The sequence below is a fragment of the Phyllopteryx taeniolatus genome, chromosome 1, assembly GCF_024500385.1.
Source record: "Phyllopteryx taeniolatus isolate TA_2022b chromosome 1, UOR_Ptae_1.2, whole genome shotgun sequence".
In the NCBI taxonomy this organism is placed as follows: domain Eukaryota; kingdom Metazoa; phylum Chordata; class Actinopteri; order Syngnathiformes; family Syngnathidae; genus Phyllopteryx; species Phyllopteryx taeniolatus.
Genome location: NC_084502.1, coordinates 12,670,549 through 12,685,277, shown reverse-complemented (window position 1 = coordinate 12,685,277; position 14,729 = coordinate 12,670,549). Strand labels below are relative to the sequence as shown.

Here is a 14,729-nt window from a genome sequence, read left to right as displayed (position 1 = left end):
CGTCGGCTTCAGAAGGCGGAAGTGATGAAAACAATTCTCGCTTTTGCAGCTATTTTTCAGCGGTAACTAAGATTGGAATCATGTAAATTTCCAAAAGTTGTCATTTAATAACACATTTTCTCCCAGGAACGTAATGAATACATTATGTTCTCGTTACATGTAATTGATGACTCCCCAACACTGCCAATCAGCTACGAGATTTGAGGACATTTGCTGTAGTTAGCCAATAGTGTAGAGAGAGAGGCGGGGCTAGCTCAGTGGTACCGCCCACTTCCCCACCGTCTCTTTCCCTGCCAGCGAGCAGCCGTCACAGTCAGTCACATTCTGAAGTAGAATGGCGGCCGCTGTATGTGGCCTCCAGTCCATTGGCAGGACCAGCAACAACGGCAGTAAACCGGCCAAAGCACACCGAGAGCAGCGAAGGAAAGCCAGAGATTCCAAAAGGAGACAGGCGGCCGTGTTGTTCCTCAGCAATATCTCACTCGACGGACGGCCTCAGTGTCAGTTGAACCCCGACAATGCTGCTCGAAAAGCCGCCGTGGAGCCGCCAGGGTCCCCGCCTACACAGAGCCAAGGGCCGCTGTCTCGGGTGGCGGAGCCCGCGCCGCTGGCTGCTAGCTCTTCGTCCAGTTTCCCCGGAGTCTTCAGTCCTTCGGTCCTGTCTGCCGGGGCCAACGAGGTGTTTTTGGACGGCGGCGGTGTTGCCGAGACCCCGGACACCCCGCTGTCCAACTTGACCGGCGCTCAGCAGCCTTTTGTCTCGCGTGGTCGCGCAGACCCGGCAGTGAGCCCTCTGCCCGCCGCACAGTCTCTGGATTCCCGACCCAGGTTGGTCCTGTTGATCACAAGCTGCAAGGTCGCCTGTCCTGGTTGTGTCGTGAAAATGGACATGGCTTTGAACGCATCTCATCGGTGTCATTCCGAAATGTTCTTCGTAGCCGCTGGTGTCTTTTATACTCGCACTCAGTACCCGTCGTGTACATCGCAGTACAGAAAGTACAGAAAACGATCCCAAGGCAAATTCTGTCCTGGGGCCGGGCCCTCCACATCCGTCCGTCGATTGATTTCTAAAATTCATGTTCATCATCAACTCAAATGTTTGCGTTTGATTCAAATTGTCCGAATTCCTGAGCTGGATAAAGTCTTTCAAATCCTTTTTGAGGATTATATTCCAACGAGTAAATCAACTCAACACTCCTATTGTTATTGATAACGATATGAATCAATTAAATATAGTTTATTTCCTACTTCAAGTGCTTCAATACTCACATCTTGGTGATAAGAAGAGTCATTCGTGTCACTTTCCAGTTCATCTCCTTGGCTGATACTGACAGCAGCGCTACTGCAACTGGTGAGAGCGTCTGACTCTCGCTGTTGTCAGTTACGTACAATCCGAGTCATTGAGAAAAAGGTTGAAACCTTTCATAGTTTTGATTAAAAAAAAGTGTTTGTTTTCCTCTCACCTTAGCTGCTCTGCTCCACTGGGATAACTGAGCTTCATTTTTCTCACAACGCGCCAAACAAGTTTGTTTTCCTGAGTCAAGTCTCCACGTCCACAGTAAGAAGATGGAATAGCCCATTGAATAAAAACCGAGAAGGACGGTCGAAAAAAAATCACAATTAGACTAAGCATTTTTTATGTATTTTGAAGCTCGCAAATTAAGACTAAAATGATAATTGCTTTTCATAAAAAAACATCTCTTTATTAATCAGTGTATCAATTGTGCACCTCTGGAAATCTCAGGGCTCCAATTGCATGTTTGCCTAATGGAAAGTCTGCCCCTTACTTGAGTAAAAGTGCACTGAAGTATAGATAGAAGTCAAAATAATCATTACGTTTCTATGTTTCTGACATTTGTTTTCCTTTTACTGTCTACATTTGACAACAGATTTGTACTTTGTACTCTTTACGTTGTCACCCAAAAGGCTCATCTTTTTTTTTTTTTTTTTTTTTTTCTTTCAACATTTTTAGCATTTTGGTTACGCCGTTTATAATGTTAGCAAATCCCCACTGGTTTGATAGCATACATTTCCGAGCCAACCTTAGCAAGCTTTTGGTTTAAAAAAACAAAACAAAAAGAAATTAAATGGTACATCACATGATTTTTTTTGTTTTATTTATTTATTTTCCATCTCAGTTCAAGCAAACTATGTGCAAACTATTTTGTGTGCAGGAGGGCTCATTTTTATTGAACTATTATGGAAATGGGTATCTTTTATCTCATGTATAGTAAAACAAATGTCAGAAACGTAATTACAGTGCGCATACTTGGTTACGTTCCACTCCTGCCTTCTGATGACGTTCAACTAATATGGATGATCTCGCAGGTTGAGAAATGTTTCCGGTTCTCCTGGACCCAAGGTGCCAAAGAAGGTCCACTTCATCAAGAGTATGAGGCAGTATGATACCAGGGGATGCAGGTGAGCTACACTCCTTTACATATAATACAGAGCGGAAACGTTTGCGCATCAGTCCAACAGACAGAAAAATGAGCTGTTTTTTAATTTTCTTTTGGCATTCCCTGGTTGTCACCCACCAGCGTTGTTCTAAATAGCTGCTTTTCCGAGTAGATGCTGCAGAGGAATAAGACGGGTGCTGGTTCAGTGAACCTAATCACCCTTGGAAGCTTCACAAGACCCCAAAAAGGTTCAGCGAGTGCATGTTGCACCCTGTTTCACCAGTAACTTAACACCCGGCAGCTATGACGCTGTCTTGAAATGTCTAATAATTACATGCCACATGGGTGTGGGATTTAGAAATTGTTAACCCTGTGGCCACATTTGTTGTTGTTGAGCCATCGCAACCATTTCACCTCCTACTCATATCATGTGTGTGTTTTTCCGATTGGTATTTGCCGGAGCAAGCCCATGTTGATGACCCTCGGGTCTGACGTCGTGCTTGTGTTGTTGAACGAAAGCTGTTAAGCAGGCTTTTCCGGAATCAAGAACGCTCTGTATTGAGTTGTTGTCGTATTTTTTAATTCTAAAAGAGCCTTTCATTGGGTGGCCATGTTGACATGGAAGTGCAGTTTGAATTTCCAAATAAATGATTGTAGCGGTAGGATTTAGATTTGTTGAGCTCAGTTTAGGTTGTGGTGATTGGAAGCATGGGAATTCCAAACATGGATGAATCCAGTGTTTTTTTTTTTAACCTATATTGAGCCAAGGCACTTTACACACGATAAAGCGCACTGCAAATCACCCCCCCAAAAAAGTCACTAAAAGTATTTGTTTCAAAATAATAATGATCACATCTCAATTGATTTACAATTTTACCTATTAATGTAACGTACAGTGCCTTTAAAAAGTATACACAGCCCTGTTCAAATGCCAGGTGTTTGTGATATTGAAAAATGAGATTGATCTATAAGAAAATCTCCCAAACAAGTTTTATGGCCAAGGCTGAAGGCCATAATTCTATGTTATGTGTTCTAAGTTGTGTTTGGCGCAGTCAAAACACTGCTCATCACCCCAAAAACACCATCGGTACAGTGAAAAGCATCATGCTTTGGGGCTGTTTTGACCTTAGCCAAGGTGGAGGGAATTATGAGCTGTGCTAATAGTCAGCATTTGTGCAAAACCTTCAGACTTCTGCTAGAAAGCAAAAAGGGGAGCGGGGGGGGGGGGAGTCCGAAAAAGCTACTACAACAACATAGGTCACATTAATGCTGGCAAAAGGTTTGAAATGATCTAAAAAAAAATTTTTTTTTTTACCATCACAAAATCCTGCCAGGGGTGTGTAGACTTATGTCCACAGTAAATATTACTGCAACCTGGGCCTGTTGACAACAAAGCTCTTATTCTGTTAGATGAATAGTAACAGTTGGAGACACAGGTTGATCGGACCACTTGCCATCGAGAGCATTGAATTGTTCTACCTGTCACTTCACAGCACATCCGCGGCTTAGCGAACTGAACAACGCTACACCCTTTTGTTGTATGTAAGAAGCTTCGGCCCGCAGCACACCTGACGATTCTCCGGTTCTGTAGCACAGCGGTTGGGAATCGCCGGCTGAATCGGCGCTTTTCAGCCCTTTTATGCAGCAAACTCGAGGGGCCTGGATTACTTGCTGGTTTCCGCCTCCATTGCTGGCAACTACACAACACGACCCTGTCAATCGGAGCCTGTAATTGATCTTCACGAATACACAATTCTAATGATCAATAGTCAACATGTCATGCCCATTCCGATCCTAATTGCTTCCAGTCAAGTATTGATCCATATTATCATTTGTAGATTAGCGAGACATGTCGGAACATGTACGCTCGGACCGAGCGGCTGTGGCAGAGTTGTCACGGAGTGTAGCTCGTCGACTGACGCGCCCATCTGTTGTGTGCCTGTGCTCGCTGTGCTCTGCAGGATCATGCTGATTTGTGCCAGGCGGTCGCTGTACGCTGCGTTCTCAGTGCTGCCCTATGGAGAGATTGCTCAGCTCAGGTACAGGCGAAAGCACCCCCAGCCCCACGCACCGCCGGCGTGTTTCCATGCCCCCCGTCGCCACATTTCCATTTGTCATTGTGCAAGCTGAGGAAACGTGTGCAGACTGCGGGGAGGCGGCGAAATGACACGTGATTGTCTGTGAACAGTGACGCTAAGCTGGAGGCGCAGCGAAGGCAGTCCTCCGTGGCGGCGGCTGACCTGCTTCCTTCACTGGAGGGCGTGGAGATGGGCGCGTGCGGCAAAGTAAGTGGGTGACGAGAGAAGCCGCGACGTGTCGTTGGTTGCTGAAAAGTGTCGACAAAATGTGTAATGACACGCCACAGAGAAGAGTGTTTGGATATAACCTTTCCTATTGGCCAGGTGTAAATGGCATGATGAATTGATAGGAATAACAAATTAAACTGTAAAAAAAAAAAAAAAAAAAAGCCTACAATCACATCAAATATTGACTCATTGTTTTAAGTTCATGCCTTGTAAAAATGTAATGGTGTATAATGATTCTCGTGTCAGTAGAAGTCGCACTGCTATCAGTGTCAGCCGAATATAGCGATTAAGTGGAGAGTGACACGAGTGAATATTAAAAGCGGTCGAAATGGTAAACTACATTAAATGTTGATCGTTCTTTCTCAATTACAGTAAAAGTGTTAAATTGATTCACTTGTTATTTGGCAATCCTCAAGAAGGATCTTAAGGACTTTATATAGAATTGTCTCAAATTCAAACTTTTGCGTTAAAGATAAACAATGTTCTTAATCTTTAGTGGGAAATATTAGTAGGCTAACTTTAGCGGTCAAATAATTGTACCAGATTTCAAAAGCAGGCCATAGTGGTCTAAATTACAGATGCCGTGACTATCTTTGCCGTGTGCCCCCAAATGACTAGCTAGCTAGTTTGAGCCAGCACCGTGAGAGGGGGGGCGCGTGCAGTGCGGAGTCACCTCCGTACCGCTCTGCTCACACACTCGCCATGCAGACTGACGAACGGTAGCCACTTCACAACCCGCCACCGTCCCGAGCCGGCAACAGCCAACTCTACACTCTCATTCGCTGACTCCCGAGTCACTCGACAGGCCAAGGCTTGTCACAGATACTGTGGTGTACGACGTGAGGAGGGTGACCACAAGTGGACGAAAAGAAGATGTGCACCTACTAATATTTTGTGTTGCTATTATGCATAAAGCTTTAAAAATACTTCATGTGTACGCTATTGACTTGATTGTCATCTATTGCGTGGGGTTCTGGAACATAAAACCCCCGCAATAAACGAAGGACGACTGTATATCCCATCGGGCGGTCACCGCATGCCACGACCAGGTGCTAGCCACCAGCTAGCTTGTGAGCCAACAGACTTCCCGGGCTACTCTCAACAGGAGGATGGGCAGCAGGCTCATCCGTGGCTTGGGAATGCCAAGAACACGGAGCTTTTCTGCCAATTGTGGCATCCAGAGAGATGCATTTTAGCTAGCTCGCTAACTGCACACTGTTGTGGTAGATATGGGCCTTGTAATAACGAAGGAAGTCGCAATGGCGCCGGATAACCACTGGGTGCATCACTGGGCCACGCCCCCCCAAAAATCCCAAATCCCTAGATTCTCCACAACATAGTACGACATAGTTCTCAGGCTTTGTACGTTTTCAGCATTACTCTTCGAACGTATTGAGCAACGAGTCTGTAATTTCACTTGAAATGGTCTTGAACAATGTGCTTTCTCCTTCTTGCTGCTCAGACCGTGTCGTACGCTCAGTTCCTTTATCCGACCAACGCCTTGGTGAGACAGAGAAGCGGCAGCGCGCCAGAAAGCTGCGCCGCTCAGACCCCTCTGACGCGTTTCCGCGGCAACGGGCCGAGGACCTTTACCCCTTCTCGCCTAAATGGCACTGCGGCACAAGAACCATGTATGTACGCCGAGCACCTGCCTTTGCATGCGTCATCTCAGGTGATAACATTTCAGCCGGTTAGTAGCACCGTTGCAAATTTAAATTATCGTCGCTACCCTGTTTGGAGATCCATGTGAGTAGTAGAGTGAACCCCTGTTTTTCACGGAGGATATGGGGTTGAGTGACAAGTCGGCAAATTGGTTCGAAAAATCCATATTCATAATACAAATGGATAAAAATAGATCAATGTTCTTGAGTTCTAAAATCTTTGTACACTTCAAACACTTGATAGCGTGCGCTGGTTTCTTAGCTCTGTTCTGAACAGTCAAGTGAGCAGACACCTGGAAAATAAGAAACGCTTTAGTTGTCTTTGGGCTTGCACAAACAAACGGCGAAAGGAGAAGACACCAACTGTAGATGTCAGACGCACATGTAGCGGTTCTGTGAAAGTAGCCCACATATTATTTAATATATATAGATAGATAGATAGATAGATATAGATATTTTGTTTGCGTACGAAGAAGACCGGGCCAGAAATGTGGGTGTATTTTTCTTTTCTTAAGCTTGCATTGGTTGAACACTAATCCAAGATGATTAGCCTGTGTGCAAAGAATGCGGGAAAAAGTTTCCACTTTGAGCCATTGTTGGATTTATCTTATAAATAAATGATAACTTCTAGAATATATTTAACAGCCATGGTCATGAGCCACACCCAAAACTCACATTTGTCATTTTGTCATGTCAGTGCATTTCGAAGGTGCACAAAGCGCATAGGTGGGCTGTTTTATTATTGTTTTTGTATTGGAAATGCTGCGGTAATTCTGGCCATATGGTGATATTAACTTGACCGACTGCTTCTTCTCAACTTGTGCTCGTGTTGTACTGCATCATATTGAGAGCGCTTTCCAATACAATGGTGCCTTGAGATATGAGTTGAATTGGTTCCGTGACCATGCATGTAACTCAAAACGCGCGTATCTCAAATCACCTTTTCCCCATTGCTATGAAGTGAAATGCCATTCATCGGTTTCAGCCCCTACCCCTCCCAAAAATATATTTTTTTGATAAGGAAAATAGCAATTTATATTACTGTAATTCATAAGAACATAGTAATTGCATACTTAAATGGAATGTAAATAAATGTAAGTATGCACCGTGATTAATTCCTTGTGACTGCAGCTCTTTCTGGTGTGTACACCATGGCCACTAGGGGGCAGTATAATATGGAGAGCTAAAAATGGAGACAATCTGCATTAATATGTGCGCTTTCGCAGACGATAAAGAACATATGCCTGTGGGTATTCTTATACGTCTATCGACAAGTGTTGCTCCAGTTTTACATTCAAATATCTGTTGCTTAACAGTTTACAGCACCAATGCTATTCGTTAGCCCGTCTATGGCGTTTTGCATTGTTTGCTAGCATTAAGCTAAACCAAAACTTAATGATAGTTTAAATGCACAAAGTGATGTTCTTTTGGTTGTATGTTTGATGTTATTAGTAAAGCTCAATCGAAAGTGGTATTTCACAACTTGAAGCCTCTTTTCTTGAAGAATCTACCAATCGACCTGATGCCAAGTAAATGCAGGGCCGGTATTACCCATACTGATACTTTTCAATCGTTTAGGGAGATGCATTAGCAAATTGCTAAATCTCAATTCATTTTGACAACCTCTAGGTGTTTTTGGAAAGTTTTCTTTATTATTCTTATTATTGAATAGTGGAAACCCAGGACACAATTGGGACAAAGTTTATTGATAAAGATAAAATACTTCATAATTCCCCCAAAAAATCATTCAGAAACAATAGAATTGTAACAAAATAATCTAAAAAAAAAAAATTCCATTTAAATAGATGACTGTATTACATCAAGGTCTTAACCTAATTGATCCTTTTTGAGTTGGGTAAAGTAACAACCTCTGAAAATGAATCGCTGGTGAGCCGGCAGCTTTGGCGCTAGTTTGCTTTGTGCTGCTAAGTCACGACACCGAAACACAAGAGGCGGGAGGAGCTAACTGTGCCTGCTCCGTGCTGCGGCCGAAATGGCGAGTCTGGCGTCACCTTCTTGATGAAACCGAAGCAGCGCTTACAAGAACCAAACTAAAACTACTGTATTGATATTTTCACACTATTGTCGATCCAATACTGATCCTGATTTGGTAGCGATATTTGGATCAATTCATCCGCCACTACCAAACGCTGCTGCTTGTTGTGAAGTGACTAGAATTGTCAGTCAGGTCACTTGTATCTCAAGGCACTACTATACTTCACTTACCTCAATTACTTGCATGAGAGAGTCAAAAATATTCAGGCAGTAGAGTTGTGCACCACCGCAAAAGTGTACATCATTTGTTGTATATGTCTTGTCATGGCTGCCTACTGTATGAATCCATTCAGTTTAAAAAGCGACTCATCTTATAAGGTCTTCCCTCTCACCTCAGATATGGAAGAGGTGGCAGAGTATGACCCCAACCTGCTCAGTGACCCTCAGTGGCCCTGTGGGAGACACAAGAGGGTTCTGATATTTGCATCTTATGTGGTGAGTGTTGTCCTCGTCCAATCGCTTCCAAATGTTCTGGGGCTCCGTCCCCCTTCACATGTGAAGTGTAACGAGTGCAAATGGATGCAGTAAACGTGGCCAAAAGATGAAGTCCCATCATTCAATGTACATGCGAAACAAGTGCAATGTGATCAAAACACAAACAGTCTTGCTCTTAAAGAAAGCTTCGATGTCACCTGGAGTGCACAAAAATGCAAAAGTAGCAAATTAGTATCTTTATTGTCATTGCACAGTGTACAATGTACAAGCCCAATTCCAATCAAGTTGGGACGTTGTGTTAAACAGAATACAATGATTTGCAAATCATGTTCCACCCATGTTTCATTGAATACACTACAAAGACGAGATATTGAACGCTCAAACTGATCAACTTCATTGTTTTGAGCAAATAATCATGAACTTAGAATTTGATGGCTGCAACACGTTCCAAACAAGCTGGGACAGGCAGGCTCATGTTTACCACTCTTTGTTACATCTCCTTTTTGTTTGAACAACATTCAATAAACGTTTGGGAACTGACGACACGAATTGTTGAAGCTTTGTCGGTGGAATTCTTTCCCATTCTTGCTTGATGTACAGCTTCAGCCGTTCAACGGTCCGGTGTCTCCGTTGTCGTATTTTACGCTTCATAATGCGCCACACATTTACAATGGGAGACAGGTCTGGACTGCAGGCAGGCCAGTCTAGTACCCGCACTCTTTTACTATGAAGCCACGCTGTTGTAACACGTGCAGAATGTGGTTTGGCATTGTCTTGCTGAAATAAGCATGAAAAAGACGTTGCTTGGATGGCAGCATATGTTTCTCCAAAACCTGTATGTACCTTTCAGCATTAATGGTGCCTTCATAGATGTGTAAGTGTAAGTGCCATGCCATTGGCACTAACACAGCCCCATACCATCACAGTTGCTGGCTTTTGAACTTTGCTTCCATAACAGTCCGGACGATTCTTTTCCTCTTTGGCCCAGCGGACACGACGTCCAACAATTTCCCAAAACAATTTGAAATGTGGGCTCGTCGGACCACAGAACACTTTCCCACTTTGCATCAGTCCGTCTTAGATGAGCTCGGGCCCAGAGAAGCTGGCGGTGTTTGTGTGTGTAATTGGCTTTTGCTTTGCATAGTAGAGTTTCAAGTTGCACTTCCGGATGTCGCGCCGAACTGTATTTACTGACATCGGTTTTCTGAAGTGTTCCTGAGCCCATGTGGTGATATCCTTTACACATTGATGTCAGTTTTTGATGCACTGGCGCCTGAGGGATCGAAGGTCACGGGCATTCAATGTTGGTTTTCGGCCTTGCCGCTTACATGCAGTGATTTCTCCAGATTCTCTGAACCTTTTGATCCTATTATGGACCGTAGATGATGAAATCCCTCAATTCCTTGCAATTGTACGTTGAGGAACATTGTCCTTAAGCTGTTCGACTATTTTCTCACGCACTCGTTCACAAAGAGGTGAACCTCGCCCCATCTTTATTTTCTAAAAACAATAAAGGTTATCAGTTTGAAGATGAAATATCTTGTCTTTGTAGTGTATCCAATGAAATATAGGTTGAACATGATTTGCAAATCATTGTATTCTGTTTTGATTTCTGTTTAACACAATGTCCCAACTTCATTGGAATTGGGCTTGTAAATGCACTTCATCCAAATTAACGGCCGACTGTCTTGGCCCAATTTAAGATGGACGAGCATCACCACGTTAACATGGATACTTGACTTCTAAAGCCGTCAATGGCAGTGAATGTGTCAGGAACATGTCATTTTGCTGTTGCTTCCCAACCACCATGCTATGAGAAATGTGCCAATTTCATGTAACTGGTCTGAAAATGTACTCCACATAATGTGTCCTTGTTCATCCATCTATGCCAGCGACGTATAGTGACAGGCAGAACAATTAAATGCTCTTCCACTTGGTGTGTATTGTCATTCCTACAACAGAACTTTGTGATAAAGACCCACAGACCCACATATCACACCAAAGATTCTGAGTCAAGATCAATATTATTTTAGCATATATACTTTTTGGACATTTTTGTGTGGTGTGCCTGGAGATGTTTCTAATGTAAGAAAGACCACCGGCCGTCTTAAAGCGTACTGTTTGTTCGCTCTCCGCAGACGACAGTTATCGAGTACGTCAAGCCATCAGACTTGAAGAAGGACATGAACGAGACCTTCAAGGAGAAGTTCCCTCACATCCTGCTGACGCTCAGCAAGATCAGAAGGTACAAACGTTGCTCCGCTGCTTCTTCAAACCTTCCGCGCTCTAGGCGGCGTTCAAAAAAAGAAATCAAATCAAATCAAATCAAACCCCTACCTGTCCTCCGCCTCAGCCTGAAGAGGGAGATGCGGGCGCTGAGCGAGGAGTGCGGCCTGCAACCGGTCACAATAGCGATGGCGTTCGTGTACTTTGAGAAGCTGGTGCTGCAGGGGCGCCTCAACAAGCCCAACAGGAAGCTGGTGGCGGCCGCTTGCGTGCTGCTGGCTGCCAAGATCAGCAGCGACCTGAGGAAGCCCGAAGTCAAACAGCTCATCGACGTGAGTAAAGCGAAGACGCGCGGCGGCATCCGATCCCCGCTGATGATGATGATCAAGGTCGAAGTGCAAGGAATCAGAACAGGGGTGTCCAAAATCCACTCTTTTTTAGCAGCCAGCAGCATATTGTTAGCCGAATAGCACGATTGCCCGAGTCATTTTGAACTTAATCTCGCAATAGCAATATAAAATACCAACGTGCTTTCCAAAAAAGACGTTTTCAGTCAGCTCATGGTAATCTGCAAAGGTTGAATTGCTTTTATTTGTTTCAATGTTTAAAGATGACTGAGGCATCTTAGGCGGTTAGGCTACCAAAATACGTAGTGCATCGGCACGGCCTGGCGATTGCGGAAACGTAAATTGTGAAAGCTCGCGATATCCAATCTTCGAATGCGGAATCGCAGCAGTTCCGTTGCGGGCCTCAAAACGCACTGTGACATTTCCAGGTGAATTGAATTTCACCGAAACTTTTGAATCCACGTCCAACAGGTCAACGTTTCAGTACTTTTTGCACAACGAGATTCAGATTAGGGCCCGAGCGATATGGATTTTTTGGAGGGCCATGCTGATTTCCAATATTGGGCACAAACAAATCAGATAGCCGATTACTTGTTTAAAACAAAAATAAATATATATATATATATATATATAAAATGAATCTGCTCCAGCTCGCCTGTGACCCTAATAAGGACAAGCAGTACGCAAAACGGACGGATGGATGGATGAATAATATAAATTCTTTTTCGGTCCCTTAGCACTTACAACAACAATATGAATTACAGGCAGAACAACTTTGAGTTTTTGTTTAACTTCACAACAGAGAGGAATTTTCAAGTACAAACAAAACACGCAAATGCAAAATCTGGTTGACCTTCTCATTGTTGTAGGCGGTGGATTTAAGAACACGCGGGATACGCTGTTCTCCATTTCCACATGTTGCTGATGCAGGTAGAAAAGGAGCAAAAGCAACATCGTGCTCACGAGCAAGTGCAACACGGCAATCCGCCGTTGCTGTTGTCAAAGTTGGCGTGCGCGCACGGGAGAAAAGATGCAAATTAGGTCGAATGGAGTCAGAGATCCCTCGAGTGGACGTCATTCGGCACAACACTTCACAGCATTTAGTGCTTCATAAGAAATGAATCTCCAAAACTATTCTTTTAAAAAGGGCTAAAACCGGACAATATAATCGGCTGGCCGCTAATTTGGACCCCCCTGATTTACCAACTTGGAAGTAGAGAACCACCTAATCACATCCCTTCCGTTCCCCCGTTGTTGCCGGGCAGAAACTGGAGGAGCGTTTCCGTATAAACAGACGAGACTTGGTTCCTCTGGAGTTCCCCGTGCTGGTTGCCTTGGAGATGGGACTCTACCTGCCCGAGAGCAAGGTCATGCCGCATTACCGACGGCTGGTGCAGCAGGCGTAGACTGCGGCGTGCCACGCACTAGTACGCCATTACGACGACGACTAGTGCCACTTTTGGCCTCATGGTACATGGACCTGCAGCTGGATATCAGGAGCATTTGTTCGATATCCGGCTTATGTACCGCCTTTGTTCTCACTAGTACGTCAATTCAGCGCACAAGTTAGAATGACTGTCTTACTAGTAGTAACGTTTTTTCCTACTACTCCATGGCATTTCTGCACATTTCTTCGTAGGAAGGACGGCGACATGCGGTGAGGTTCATGATTGGTGAGGCACTGACTAGTCACATGACATCTGGAGCTCGATGAAGCTCAAGTCAACACGGCCACATGCTGGTTGTGGCACCGTACATGCCAGACTCCACTGTGCACTTTTAGTGGCTTTTCTGGTCGATAAGAAAGACGAAAGGTCACACTTTCATGAAATATATTAGTCTGTTAAACGTCAGTAAGTGCGTGATAAAACGTATATTATTGGCGATGTAATGAGGAAACACCAATGTCTCTTGTGTGAAGCCACGGACCAATCACAGCCTGTCTGAATGGATGTGCGCGTGGTCTCTTGAAGCATCGTGGGAGCGGTGACTCAACGTGACTCGGAGCTGCGCTTCCTAAGCATTTGAACAGGAAACAGCAAAATTCCGCCGTTTGAATGAGGACATTGGATTGAAAAAGAAAATCGATGTAAAGCACGGACCATAGAACTAAAATGGAGCAATTTAATGTCCTCATAAGGTTTTATTTACTATTCACATGCAGTGGAAAGGAAAGACCACCAGGGGACAGTGAGGCTCCTCCTCACTTGCCTACCCTGACTGCACGTCACTGTTGTAGGACCGCTTTGGCATACTAGTGGGACAACTACATTACAATTTAGGTAAAACTGTACGCTAGTTGACATCTCTGTGCTACTAGTACTATGAAATTCTACTTAACATTTAGCACTTCTAGGGCGGCACGGTGGGCGACGGGTTAGAGCGTCAGCCTCACAGTTCTGAGGACCGGGGTTCAAACTAGAATATTATAAAGTGACTATCAGAATGCTTACTATATATATATATATATATATATACACACACACACGATGACTACTAGTGGTTATCAAGGATAATGGCTTTCCACATTTGTGGATGTTGCACCGTGACGGTTCAGCTTTTTTTTTTTTTTTTTTTTAAGATCTCTCTTAAAGGCACTGTGACACTGATGCAGTTTGAACCCTTTGACTAAACACTGAATGCACATTATTTTATGGCAGCTCTGTGTAATGTTGATTACTGTGTGTACGGTATTTCGTGTATGTTGTGCACAATGCGTCTGTGTGTATCGCAGGCACGTTTGATTTCTCAGGAATTTTGCTTTGTGACATGTTTAGCTGTCATGTCAAAGCAAAGCAGTGTGATGGCGTTAAATGTGAACGTGCAAACAAAGTGCCTACAACTCCCGTGGAAAGAATTGTGTTAACTGTTGTGTTGTGGATGATGTTTCAGTCCAAAGAACTTTTCGTTTTGCGAAATCACCCTCAAATATGTCTCAACTGCTGAAAAATGTTGCTGAATGTTGGTGGAAAACTGGTCAAATAAATCAAATGTTTTGTATTGTGCCAATGTGTTTTGTTCCCCTTCAAAATCGTTAATACATTCATGATGCAAATGAATCAATTACAATGTGTTGCCGTAAGCCTCTTTCACACAGATCCCCCAAATTACGTGTCAACCGTTCACACTGTGATAGCAAGAATTGTCGTTCGGACTACTTGCTGTCTCGCCACAGTGTCTGCTTGGGAATAATCACTGAAATAAAAACGCCGTGATTAGATTTCGTTCGGGTCCTTCATCGAATCCACAGGTGTCAAACTGAAAAGTTGTGCTGCTGTTCAGGCAACGTTTTGTTTAATG

General features: G+C 44.0%; 1 protein-coding gene across 1 annotated transcript; it reads left to right on the top strand.

Moving 5' to 3' along the window:
• Positions 1 to 100: 100 nt before the first annotated feature.
• Positions 101 to 14,434, top strand: LOC133477668 (CDK5 and ABL1 enzyme substrate 2-like). The gene is made up of 9 exons (XM_061772684.1): positions 101 to 828; positions 2,329 to 2,421; positions 4,361 to 4,438; positions 4,588 to 4,684; positions 6,168 to 6,336; positions 8,759 to 8,856; positions 10,995 to 11,101; positions 11,210 to 11,414; positions 12,695 to 14,434. The coding sequence occupies exons 1-9, from the start codon at positions 335 to 337 to the stop codon at positions 12,833 to 12,835; spliced, it is 1,482 nt and encodes a 493-aa protein (XP_061628668.1). The 5' UTR covers positions 101 to 334; the 3' UTR covers positions 12,836 to 14,434.
• Positions 14,435 to 14,729: the final 295 nt, after the last annotated feature.